Source organism: Elephas maximus, chromosome 14 (genome assembly GCF_024166365.1).
Source record: "Elephas maximus indicus isolate mEleMax1 chromosome 14, mEleMax1 primary haplotype, whole genome shotgun sequence".
NCBI lineage: Eukaryota > Metazoa > Chordata > Mammalia > Proboscidea > Elephantidae > Elephas > Elephas maximus.
The window spans coordinates 91,428,705-91,442,980 of NC_064832.1; the positions used below are offsets into that span (position 1 = coordinate 91,428,705).

At 41.9% G+C, this 14,276-nt stretch overlaps 1 protein-coding gene across 1 annotated transcript in view; it reads left to right on the plus strand.

Annotated features, from left to right (window-relative positions):
- HS6ST3 (heparan sulfate 6-O-sulfotransferase 3) overlaps positions 1 to 14,023 on the plus strand; it is an 858,544-nt gene extending 844,521 nt beyond the window's left edge. The window contains exon 2 of the mRNA XM_049853123.1: positions 12,865 to 14,023. Coding sequence (XP_049709080.1) covers positions 12,865 to 13,573 — 709 coding nt within the window. The 3' untranslated portion in view covers positions 13,574 to 14,023. The remainder of the gene's footprint in view (positions 1 to 12,864) is intronic.
- Positions 14,024 to 14,276: the final 253 nt, after the last annotated feature.

Sequence of the window (14,276 nt, forward strand, 5' to 3'; positions counted from 1 at the left end):
GCTGCCCTTCGAAGCATTCAGTTTATCCTGGAAACTTCTTTGCTTTTGGTCCAGTCCAGTTGAGCTGACCCTCCCTGTATGGAGTATTGTCTTTCCCTTCACCTAAAGTAGTTCTTATCTACTAATCAGTAAATAACCCTTTCCCACCCTCCCTCCCTCCTCCCTCTCATAACCACAAAAGAATGTGTTCTCAGTTTGTACTATTTCTCAAGATCTTATAATAGTGGTCTTATACAATATTTGTCCTTTTGCATGATTGGATATATTTTAATAGCTAATATATACCACCAATTACTCATATACAAATTCAAGTTAAAGCTGAAGAAAACTAGAGCAAGTCCATGAGAGCCAAAATACGACCTTGGGTGTATCCTGCCCGAATTTAGAGACTATCTCAGAAATAGATTTGACGCGTTGAACCCTAATGACCGAATACCAGATGAGTTAGGGAATGACATCAAGGACATCATATAGGAAGAAGGCCAAAGGTTATTAAAAAGACAAAAGAAAACACCAAAATGTATGTAAGAAGAAACTCTGAAACTTGCTCTTCAACATCAAGTAGCTAAAACAAAAGGAAGAAATGATGAAGTAAAAGAGCAGAACAAAAGATGTCACAGGGCAGCTCCACAAGATGAAGTAAAGTATTATAGTGAAATGTGCAAAGACCTGGAGTTAGAAAACCAAAAGGGAAGAACACACTTGGCATTTCTCAAGCTGAAAGAACTGAAGAAATAATTTCACCCTGGAGTTGCAATATTGAAGGATTCTATGGGCAAAAAATTAAATGACACAGGAAGCACCAAAAGAAAATGGGAGGGATGCACAGAGTCACTATACCAAAAAGAATTGGTCGATGTTCAACCATTTCAGGAGGTAGCGTGTGACCAAGAACCAGTGGTACTGAAGGAAGAAGTCCAAGCTGCACTGAAGGCATTGGCACAAAACAAGGTTCCAGAAATCAGTGGAATACCAATTGAAATGTTTCAACGAACAGATGCAGCACTGGAGGTGCCCACTTGTCTATGCCAAGAAATATGGAGGGCAGCTGCCTGGCCAACCAACTGGAAGAGATCTGTATTTGTAGCCATTCCAGAGAAAGACGATCCAAATGAATGCAGAAATTATTGAACAACGTCATTAACATCACACACAAGTAAAATTATGCTGAAAATCTTTCAAAACCATTGCAGCAGTATATCAACAGAGAAATTCAAGCCAGATTCAGAAAAGGGTGTGGAATGAGGGAAATCATTGCTGACAGCAGATGGATCATGGCTGAAAGCAGAGAATACCTGTGACATCTTTTGTTCAGCGCTTTTACTTCATCATTTCTTCCTTTTGTTTTAGCTACTTGATGTTGAAGAGCAAGTTTTGGACATGTTGTCCAGACTAGTCCCTGGAAAATGACATCGTGCTTGGTAAGGTAGAGAGTCAGAGAAAAAGAGGAAGACATCTTAATGAAATGGACTGACACAGTGGCTGCAACGATGGGCTCAAGCATAACAACGATTATGAGGATGGTGCAGGAATGGGCGATGTTTCATTTTGCTGCACGTAGGGTTGCTATGAGTCAAAACTGACTCGACGGCACCTAACAACAACAATATAAGCATTTTATTTTACGTAACTTGCCTGTTGCCATCGAACCGATTCCAACTCTAGCGACCCCATAGGTCAGAGTAGAACTGCCCCGTAGTGTGTCCAAGGAGTGGCTGGTGGATTCAAACTGCCAACCTTTTGGTTAGTAGCTGAGCGCTTAACCATTGTGCCACCAGGGTTCTTTGTTTGACATAGGAATCATTTACTGAACATCTTGTGTGAGCAGGAATGTGTTAGGTGCTGCCTCCATACCTTCAGTATCAATTCAGCCTATAATAAAATACTTAAATTATTTGGTACTACTAAAATCTGCAACTTTCTTTTGTAGGCCTTACTTGTTCAACAACAGAGGAGAGGAAGCAGTATCATTTGTGAAAGGGTGAAACAAAGAGTGTTAGATGCTGTGGGATGTGAGGCCTAAGGCAAAATTACCAAAATGGAACTTAAAGGGTGGGTGGGACCAGGACCATCGCATGCTAATTAATAGCTTAGTAAGTGATACAGCAAACCCAAAGGGCCAGAAATGTCAGGGAAGTTGAATGTGAACCTTGACCTGGGCTAGGAAAGATGGGCACAGTTCAGATGAGCAAAGAAGCAGGGACGGCCTTCAAAGTGAAGGAAGGCAGCAATGCCCTTGTTTTGTACTTAGGATTTTTTAACTTGATGCCCTTGGAGCGGAGCAAGACACCGAAGGGGTTTTAAACCAGCCTGAAACTGTGCACTCTTTCTTTGAATGTTACTAAGCTATGAGGGCCCACGTAATAATCATCAGTTACAATGGTTACTGACCTAACCAAGGCACATGGTTCCCTTAATCTTTCTGAGTACACAGGTATTTGCCATTATGACCCTGGGGCCACAAGAACTACATTCTTAAAGAGCTGCAATTGCCTTACGGACAATCTTAAATGAATTCACACAGGATCTCAGTGAAGAAGGTGGTAAATGGAAGGCCTGCTGACAGGATGCTGTCACCAAGACAAACAAGGTCATCTGTCTCAGGGATTATTCCGGTCCAGAGAGATGGGCAGAACATTTCCTTAACTTGCTAGTTAGCATTTCTCTCTCTTTACTAAGATGATTAATTACCTGAAAGCCCCTTGAGGACGATGTCTTAGCAGTCTTGGAGTTCTCAAATGCATAGTTCTGGTGTTTGGCAAATAGAGGGGTCTCAGCTGATGTTTGGAGAATTAAGAAATTGATGAATGAATAGATGAGAGGGGAGGAGAAGTTTGGTTATTTTTCCAAATCTAGGGAGGGTATAGGCTAATTGTAAGTGTATATGCATGAACAAGTGATATTCTGCTTAGGTTTTGAAGACTGAGTCAAAAGGTTTGACTTTCTGGAACGGAAGGAGTCAGTGAAGACCCTCTGTTCTGTGGCCACAACAGCTCGTGGGTATTGCTTGTCCTTCTTCTCTACTCTTTGTTTCACCCTTTTAAAAATGATTTTTTTTTCCAATTCTTTCACTGTGCTGTTGAACAAGTTAGGCCTATGAGAGAAAGTTATACTTTCAAACCCTTTTAGTACTTCCATCACAGGCAGAATTTATATCAAACTATGGAGTCAGAAGAAAATGAGTTTCTATTGTTTGAGAGTGGGAGGAGAATCCTGAAACCGGAGCAGATCTTATAAACACTGAAGGGAGTGTGTGGCCTGGAGAGGAACATCATTTAATCACTGACTTTTTACAGTTTTCTTTCTGAAAGCAGAGAAGCAAATAGAGATGAGGGGGAAAAAAAAGAATTAATCAAATTGTAAGTTGTTTTTTCCTTCTATAGCTGGGGCCTATTGGTTTAATTTTACTATTTTCTCTCTATTTTGACTTCTTTGTAGGATTGAAGCAAACCAATGAAAAGCCCATGAGAATATAAATGACTACAACAGTTCTCAAATGCTGTTAGCCACTCAACACGAGAACCATGAGATGGAATAGCTTTGTACTCATTGAATATAAACATCCCACTAGCACACTTCTCTCTCTTGACTTCAGAGTTTGTTTTAGCTACAGGTGGGCCCCTTACCTATTTGGCTGATAGAACTCACAGCCATTTTTTTTAATGCATAGAAGTATCGCCCTACAGTTTGGCTTGCCATTTTTTAGAGCAATGATAAAGCGGAATTTGAAACCAAGAGCATCCTAAGCCTAAATCAGCTTCAGTCATCTTTGAGATTCTATAGGTTTTCGATGGAATGAAGGTGCCAGAAAGTCTATGGCCAATTTTACCATGTAAGGCAAAAGCATATTCCCATAAAGGCTGCACTTAATCCTTTATATCACTGACCTTTGTAATTGTCAGCCCTAAAGGCCGTTAGCTGTTATGATTGTTTTTAAAATTTGAATCTTAAGTAAATTTAAAACACATAAATGAGGCTTTATATTTTGTTTAAATTCTTTTATGTTTTCTATTTTGTTCAGTTAATAGGTAAATGAATAATTTCTTTTATAAGTGTCAGCACAAAGTTGATTCCTGTAAGGCAGAGATTAAAGATGTCCCAAAGTCCAGCTTTTCCAAACTGCTATACCACTCCATCATCTCTAACATTAACTACTCCGTCTCCTCTCAGTATTCTCTCTCCTGCCCTTAGGTTCCATAATTAGCTGCAACGTCTCACAGAATTCACTAACCATACCTAGGAAATAGCTCACGCAGTTCTGGAGGCTGGCAAGTCCGAAATCTATGGGGCAGGCATAGGCTTCTCCCAACCCATGTGGCTGCAGACACTGATAAACTCAAGCTGGCAGGTCAGACCACAGGCTGCTGTCTTACAAGGCTGCAGAAGCTGGTGAATCAGGCCAGATGATAGGCTGCCGGCCCACGGTGCTACCTTGTCCCAAGGACTGGATGTTAGATGATCATGAGCCAATCCAGATGCAGAGAGAGAGACAGCCTTGCCAGGGCATCCACACATATACCTTGGATACAGGTCACCCCCAGGGAAGGGCATAACTGAGTAAGGGTGGGACTTGAATTATGCCCTCCAGCAAGGCTGTGATCCATGACACACCCCACACCAATCCTGCCTCATCAACACGTGGAGGTCAGGATCCACAAAACACAACATGGAGGACAACCGCACAACACTGGGAATCATGGCCTAGCCAAGGTGACTCACAACCCCAACCCTCACAGGTTCCGTATGCCTTATTTGCATACTCCCACCCAATCATTGTGTATAAATCACAAAGACCATGGCTAGAAGGGCCACTTTGAATAATTCATTATGCCACACTTGGAAATTAGGAATTGTTCTTTTCTTTTTTTTTGAACTAGTGTAAAAATTACTCTGATTTAAACTCTTCTGGCCTACTCTGTCTGGAATCCTTCAAACTCACCAAATTCCATCATCATTATCGTTATACATATATACAGGGATACCTCAGCGATACTGAGGGTTCGCTTCCAGCACACTGTGATAAAGAGAATATCGCAACAAAGTGAGTCACGTGAATTTTTTGGTTTCCTAGTCCATATAAAAGTTATGTTTACACTACACTGTAGTCTATTAAGTGTGCAAAAACCAATGTACATACCTTAATTAAAAAAATACTATATTGCTAACCATCATCTGAGCCTTCAGCAAGTCATAATCTTTTGCTGGTGGAGGGTATTGCCTCAGTGTTGACGGCTGCTGACTGATCAGGGTGGTGGTTGCTGAAGGCTGAGGTGGCTGTGGCAATTTCTTAAAATAAGACAACAATGAAGTTTGCTGCATCGATTGACTCTTCCTTTCATGAAAGATTTCTCTGTAGGATGTGAGGCTGTTTCATAGCATTTTACCCATAGTAGAATTTCTTGCAAAATTGGAGACAATCCTCTCAAACCTTGCCACTGCTTTATCAACTAAGTTTATGTAATATTCTAAATCCTTTGTTGCCACTTCAACAATGTTCACAGCATCCTCGCCAGAAGTAGACTCCATCTCAAGAAACTACTTCCTTTTCTCATCCATAAGAAGCAACTCCTCATCTGTTAAAGTTTTATCATGAGACTGTAGTAATTCAGTAACATCTTCAGGCTCTGCTTCTAACTCTAGTTCTCTTTCTACTCCCACCGCATTTGCAGTTACTTCCTTCACTGAAGTCTTAAACCCCTCAAAGTCATCCATGAAGGCTGGAATCAACCTTTTCCAAATTACTGTTAATGATGATATTTTGACCTCCTCCCATGAATCGTGAATGTTCTTAATGGCATCTAGAATGATGAATCCTTTCCAGAAGGTTTTCAATTTACTTTGTCCAGGTCTATCAGAAGAATCATGATATATGGCATCAGAGGGATCACTGTTTATAGCTTTATGAAATGTATTTCTTAAATAATAAGACTTGAAAGTCAAAATTACCCCTTGATTCATGGGCTGCATAATGGATGTTGTGTTAGCCAACATGAAAACAACATTGATCTCCTTGTACATCTCCATCAGAGCTCTTGAGTTACCAGGTGCATTGTCAATGAGCAGTAATATTTTGACAAGAATCTTTTTTTCTGAGCAGTAGGCCTCAACAGCAGGCTTAAAATATTCAGTAAACTATGTTGTAAAAATGTGCTGTCATCCTGGCTTTGTTGTTCAATTTATAGAGCACAGGCTGAGTAGATTTAGCATAATTCTTGTGGACCCAAGAATTTTCAGAATGATACATGAGCATTGGCTTCAACTTAAAGTCACCAGCTGCATTGGCCCCTAACAAGAGAGTCAACCTGTCCTTTGAAGCTTTGAAGCCAGGCATTGTCTTCTCTTCTCTAGCCATGAAAGTCCTAGATGGCATCTCCTTCCAATATAATGCTGTTTCATCTACACTGAAAACTGTTGTTTAGTGTGGCCGCCTTCATCAATTATCTCAGCTAGATCTCCTGGAGAACTTGCTGCAGCTTCTAGATCAGCAATTGCTGCTTCATCTTGCATTTTTATATCATGGAGACAACTTCTTTCCTTAAACCTCATGAACCAACCTCCACTAGCTTCGAACTTTTCTTCTGCAGCTTTCTTACCTCTCTCAGACTTACTAGAATTGAAGAGAGTTAGGGTCTGGCTCTGGATTAGGCTTTGGTTTAAGAGAATGTTGTGGCAGGTTCGATCTTCTATACAGACCACTCAAACTTTCTCCACATCAGCAGTAAGGTTGTTTTGATTTCTTGTCATTTAATGTCCTTCAAGAAATTTTCCTTTGCATTCATAACTTGGCTAACCATTTGGCTAAAAGAAGCCTATCTTGGCTTTCAACATGCCTTTCTCATTAAGCTAAATCATTTCTAGCTTTTGATTTAAAGTGAGAGACGTATGAATCTTCTTTTCACTTGAACATTTAGAGGCCATTGTAGGGTTATTAATTGGTCTAATTTCAATATTGTGGTGTCTTGGGGAATAGGGAGACCCTAGGAGAGGCAGAGAGATGATGGAATGGTCGGTCAGTGGAGCAGTCAGAACACACACAGCATTTATCAATTAAGTTTGTCATCTTATATGGTTGCAGTTTCTTGCACCCCAAAACAGTTGCAATAGTAACATCAAAGATCATGAATCACATCTCAGGGACATCTAGCTCAATTGGCCTAGCATAGTTTATAAAAGAAATGTTCTACATCCTACTTTGGTGGGTAGCATCTGGGGTCTTAAAAGCTGGTGAGTGGCCATTTAAGATACTCCACTGGTGCCACCCTATCTGGAGCAAGGGAATAAAGAAAACCAAGGACACAAGGGAAGGATTAGTCCAAAGGACTAATGGGTCACAGCTACCACAGCCTCTACCAAACTGAGTACAGCAACAACTAGATGGTGCCCAGTTACCACGACCAACTGCTCTGATAGGGATCACAATACAGGATGCCAGACAGAGCTGGAGAAAAATGTAGAACAAAATTCTAACTCACAAAGAAAGAATAGACTTACTGGCCTGACAGAAGCTGGAGAAACCCCAAGAGTATGGCCCCCAGGCACACTTTTAACTCAGTACTGAAGTCACTCCTGAGGTTTACCCTTCAGCCAAATATCAGACAAGCCCATAAAACAAAATGAGACTAAATGGGCACACCAGCCCAGGGGCAAGGATGAGAAGGCAGGAGGAGACAGGAAAGCTGGTAGTGGGGAACCCAAGGCTGAAAAGGGGAGAGTGCTGACATGTTGTGCGGTTGGCAACCAATGTCACAAAACAACATGTGTATTAATTGTTTAATGAGAAACTAATTTGCTCTGTTAAAAAAAAAAAAAAGATCACTAGTCACAGATCACCATAACAGAGGATAGTGAAAGAGTTTGAAATATTTCAAGAGTTACTAAAATATGACACTCAGAGACATGAAGTGAGCACATGCTGTTGGAAAAATGACACCAACAGACTTGCTACATCCAGGGTTGCCACAAACCTTCAATTTGTGAAAAACACAGTATCTGCAAAGCGCAATAAAATGAAGCGCAGTAAAATGAGGTATGTCTGTATTTATGCAATTTTTTTGTGAAATAAAAATCAGTCTCTGCTGGCAGAATTGAAATGTGAACAAGTCCCAATTTAGAACCAAAGCAGGATTAATAATGACATGTCATACAGTATTCAACTACAGTAATATCCTCTCTGAGCCAAATTTTATTGTCAACATTTCCTCCCGGAGCCCAGAAGCTGTGTCAGTGCTTTTCTGCTTTCCCTACTGACCTTTTGGGGAATTTTCTTCCACTGATGGAACTGTCATTCTGTCACAGTGAAAGACAACAGTGTAACGTGAAATGGCGAGTGCCAAAAGCTACAGCTCAGGCTGGCCTCTCCTCAGCTTCTGTAAATTCTGTAACTTCTGTAAATTCCTTCTCCTGATTTAAAGGGAAGTGAGTGTTACTTAAGAATTTGAATTTTCCTTAGTGCATTTTAAAAACGTCTGGCTGACCTAATGAAGACAGATATTTAAAATAACAGAGTATAGAAAACGTATAGATTTAAATATTATAGCTCAGTAATCCCTTTTGAAAAGCAGCATAAAAAACATGGTACCCTTCAATCCCTATTCTTCTCATTGCTTTTACCCTTGCTGATGAGTCGATTCCAACTCACAGTGACCCTACAGGACAAAGTAGAACCGCCTTATAGAGTTTCCAAGGCTGCAATCTTTACGGAAGCAGACTGCCACATCTTTCTCCCGTGGGGCAGCTGGTAGGTACGAACTGCTGACCTTATGGTTAGCAGCCAAACACTTAACCACTGCGCCACCAGGGCTCACTCCCACTTCTTTTACTTAGGCATGCATTTTTTTTAAATCCAGTTTAGCTTTGTAGTACTACTACTAGGTTGACTTTTCTGCATGAAACAATAGGTTTCTCTTTTCATAATATAAAAAACTAAACCAAACCCGTGGCCATCAAGTCAATTGCAAATCATAGCAACCCTACAGGATAGAGTAGAACTGCCCCATAGGGTTTCCAAGGCTGTAAATCCTTATGGAAGCGGACTGTCACATCTTTTTTCCTTGGAACAGCTAGCTGACCTTTTGGTTAGTAGTCAAGCACTTAACCACTGCACCACCAGGGCTCCTTCATGATACAAAACCAAAAAAACCCACTGCAGTTGAGTCGATTCTGACTCATAGCGACCCTATAGGACAGAGTAGAACTGCCCCGTAGAGTTTCCAAGGAGTGCTTGGTGGATTTGAACTGCCGATCTTTTGGTTAGCAGCCTTAGCACTTAACCACTAAGCCACCAGGGTTTCCCTTTATGATATAAAAAAAAATATGATATAAAAGAAAATATGATACAGTGACTACAAATAGATTTTTAAAGTCAGACCTGGATTAAATCCAAGTTATGTAATTTACTACTAGCATGATCTTGGGCAGCTTATCTCATCTCTCAAATGCCTCAGTTTATTTAACTCTAAGTAAAAAGAAAAAAGAATGTTCACTTACCTCATTAAGATTATTGAAAATGGACTGCGCCATAGCACCGTGTCTGGCATAGAGCAAGGTCCAACATCATCTGTCTTGGGTTCTAGTGTACAGGGAAGGCATTTGGCATCCAAATCTTTCAATGAGTTTGTATCTGAATAAAACTTTCATTGTTGTAGTTTAAAACTAGAAAACTTTTGTCACAAAAGTTTGAAAAAAAGCATTTTTCTTAAATGGTGTAGGCAGCAATTTTGTGTGAATGAAATATCTCCATTAAATCTAATATAAGCTTTTATCAATTTATTCTTCCCTCATATAGATATTGTTGTTTGTTATTGTTGTATGCCACTGAGTCAATTCCGGCTCATAGTGACCCTATAGGGCAGAGTAGAACTGCCAGACACAGTTTTCTAGGCTGTAATCTTTATGGGAACAAATCGCCAGGTCTTTTCTCCTGTGGAGCTCCTGCTAGGTTTGAACCTCAGACCTTTTGGTTATCAGCTGAACACTTAACAATTGTGCTACCATGGCTCCTTCATGTGTATATTAAACACCTCTATAGGCGAGTTCTTTTCCTTGGGAATTAGGAGTGTGTTCTTTTCCTCTGATTTAACTTCTCTGTTAAACTTCTGATCACCTCCATTGGCACTTGGCTGGCACACACACAAAAGGTGGCACCGTTTTCTCTTTATCATTCTTTGAAAAGCAAATGATACAATTTCCTCACCAAAGCTGATTTTTAGAGTGAGATAACAAATCTGCTTTCTTCAGCATAGAACCTGTCCTCATGTGATAGCCTCGATCTTTAACAAGTGAAGAGAAATGGGTGTGACTGTGAACAGACGCAGAAGGACTTCCCAGCTCCTCTAAGCTTTATCAGTTTTTCGTGCAGGTTTAATACTCTCTTTGATTTAAATATAGAGTCAGATACAGCCCCATCTATTTGTAAGTGGAAATATACGTCCTAAAGTCAGATAGGAATGATTCGGGCAAGTAATGCCTACAATTGTTCTCCTTGCTAATGATATTTGACAAAATATGATCTGATGCAATGATAACCAAAATTGGTTCCTCAACAGCCTATCTCTCTCTCTCTCTCTCTCTCTCTCTCTATCTATCTATCTATCTATCTATCTATCTATCTATCTATCTATCTATCTATCTATCTATCTATCTATCTATCTATCTATCTATCTATCTATCTATCTATCTATCTATCTATCTATCTATCTATCTATCTATCTATCTATCTATCTAATCTGTCTCTTGTTAGTTGTTGTGGAGTTGCTACGATTCACGGTAGTACCACATACAATAGAATGAAATGTTGCTCAGTCCTGCACCATCTTTATGATTGTTGATATGCTCAAGTTCGTTGTTGCAGCCACTGTTTATTTTGAGCACATTTTGATCTAGGGGGCTCATCCTCCAACACTGTAACGGACAGTGTTCTGTTATGATCCATAGGGTATTCACTGGCTAATTTTCAGAAGTAGATTGCCAGGCTTTTCTTTCTAATCTGTCTTAACTTTGACATTCCAAAGAAACCTGTCCATCATAGGTGACCCTGCTAGTATTTGAAATACCAGTGGTACAGCTTTTGTCATCATAGCAACAGGCGAGCTACCACGGTATGACAAACTGATAGATAGGTGGTGGTCTCATCTAGCTATCATATATCTATATGTATCTGCTCTGCATATACCTGTATGTGTGGGCATTATTTATTTTAGTATCAAAATTCTCTGAAGTGGAGGCTGAGGTGAATCAAGCAAAAACGTCCTGATTTTATCTAGCCCTCGGGATGCCAGATTGAAGACAGGCATGTTGTATTTTCCACTCAACCAATGTGAAGTCATTGGCAGTGGCATCCAACCCAAACCAGCACCAGTCCTGGTTCCAGAGTTCTTAACAGCACCACCTCCTGTCTACAGGTGTCAGGGCAGACTTGGTACTCTTTTTTTAGAACTTTTCAAGGCCATTTTTGTCTTCCCAGGGGCAATCTGAGTTAATACTAATAACCCTGTGTTTCTGGACCTGGCCCCCAGTCAATGAGGCAAGGACTGAACTGGGGTTAAACTGGAATTGAACTGGCTAACATGGAAGGACAAAATCCCAAGTGGGGTCTTAATATTAGAAGAGAGCTGGAAGGCCTCGTGTCCAACCTGCTCCTCAGGGGGGTCCTTTCTATGGCTTCTGTGACCAAAGGACTTCTAAGCTCTGCCTGAACTCTTCTGGTGCCAGAGGCTTAGAGTTTGAGGCTGGGGTTAGCAGTCTCTTCCACTGGTAGGCTATTCAAATTATGGAAAGAGTTTTTCTTATTTTGAACAATGCCTATTGTTGTGTCTTTTATTTGTCACCTTTTCCAATTCTCTTCCTGCCCCTTTGCACTTCTCTTGCACTTTTACCTGATTATTCTGAAGATGACCATTTATAAAATATGCTTCTTCTCAATGTTCCATTAGACATCATTAAATGAGATAAAACCTGTGATGATAATGAGCATAGCACCTGGCAATTATACGCAGTCAATAATTACCAGTCATATTTTTGTCCTGTAAATACCAATATGGATCACAGGGAAGCACAGAGGCTTTGGAATCAAATAGGCCTAGGTTAGCTGTGATTCCAGCATTAGCTTGCTTGGGATCCTGAGTGATCACTTTTCTAAGCCTCTTCATCCTCAGCTTATTTTTTAAAAAAGTAATAATACGCCCATTTTACCAAGTGCGTTGAGCATCCATAATCCCTGTTAGCATCCATAAACCACCTAACGATTCCTAGCACACAACAGATGCTCAGTAACTATCGGTCTCTACACCCCAGCCAACCTACCCTAACCTCGCCTACCTCGTCTATCTACCTCCGAATCTAGAACAGCAGTGTAAAGAGAAAAATATTAAGGTAATTGGGGTCCCACAAAGCCCTTATTAGCCCATGGCCTTGGATGGGATTGTTTTACCTCCTTGCATGTGTTTTTGTATCAAAAGCCTCCTGCCTACTACAAAGGTTTGTTGGAAAGATGAAATAAAATATTGGATGGGTAACAACTTTTATAAAAACTGTGTTGTGCTCTCTGAATGTAAGGAGTTGTCATTGCCAATAGCGACGTATCACTGAGTAATAGTGAGTAAATGAGTGATCTACTCGTCCCCACCCCATCCTGCCTCAGGCAGGAGCGGGGAGGAAAAGCCCAATAAGCTTCGTGTTGAAGAGCCGTCCAAGTGTCCACGCAAACATAGCACATACATCTCATAGGCACTCATCCAGGCAAGTAATCGCAAGTGAACCTTTGGGCAGAAGAGCCCGCTGATTGAAGGCCTGTGTAAAATTGCAGAGGTTCAGAGCCCCGGTGTTATCCTTGTCAACTACTGACGCTCCTCCTCTCATTTCTTCCAGGAACTTCTATTACATCACGATGTTGCGGGATCCAGTGTCGCGTTACCTGAGCGAGTGGAAACACGTCCAGAGAGGGGCCACGTGGAAAACCTCTCTCCACATGTGTGATGGGAGAAGCCCCACCCCCGACGAGCTGCCCACCTGCTACCCCGGGGACGACTGGTCTGGGGTCAGCTTGCGGGAGTTCATGGACTGCGGCTCCAACCTGGCTAACAACCGCCAGGTGCGCATGCTGGCCGACCTCAGCCTGGTGGGCTGCTACAACTTGACTTTCATGAATGAGAGTGAACGAAACACCATCCTGCTGCAGAGCGCGAAAAACAACCTGAAGAACATGGCCTTCTTCGGGCTCACCGAATTCCAGAGGAAGACACAGTTTCTGTTTGAGAGGACATTCAACCTCCAGTTCATCTCCCCTTTCACGCAGTTCAACATCACGCGCGCTTCCAACGTGGAGATCAACGAGGGCGCGCGGCGGCGCATTGAGCAGCTGAACTTCCTGGACGTGCAGCTTTATGAGTACGCCAAAGATCTGTTCCAGCAGCGCTACCACCACACCAAGCAGCTAGAGCACCAGAGGGACCGGCAGAAGAGGCGGGAGGAGCGGAGGCTGCAGCGGGAGCATAGGGCCCACCGGTGGCCAAAAGGGGACGGGGCCTCCGAGGGGGCTGTCACCGAGGACTACAACAGCCAGGTGGTGAGATGGTGACCCCCGGCCCTCTCACCTCCCGGAAGGGGAGGATAAACAGGCGCACTGACCTTGGTGGCATTACCTTGGAGACTGAGGAAGGCGTCTGGCCGTATGCGACTTGATTTGGACATCTGCTTCCTCTTTGTCTTCATTTTGTCCAGCTGGAGATTATCCGTCTTGTTTTCCTTTTTTTTTCCTGACATTTTTCAATCAGTGCTCTCAAACAGGGTAGGGTCGCATCCAGTATAGACCAATTTAGAAGGCCCATCAAGGAGAGAAGCACCAAAAAGGAAACAGTCCCTGCCATCTCCTTGGAAGTGGCACAGTTTGGAGTTGGGGTAACTGGAACCTAGCAAGGCACAAGTGAAAAGCCCAGTGACATCTTGGATGCTCTGTTGAAACTGACTGCTCTGACTCTGTAATGGATCTAAGGGAGGAGAGAGAGAGGGAGAACTTTCAGCATTTAAATGAGGTTTTAAGCCAACTCTCACTTGGATGTTGGCGCTCAGATTTGGACTCTATTTGAGTGTCATTTAAATTATAAGTAGAGTGATGTGTTTTGTGGTTGCAGTTAACAAAACTACCCTAGTATTGACCATTGCTAGAGACCCATGTCCTACAAAACCCCTGCCATAGCCCTAAGCCATGCTTCCTCTCCCAGCTTTTACGGAATGAGGAGTGGATACAGGACAGGGCTGGTTGTGGTCCCCGAGAAATAACA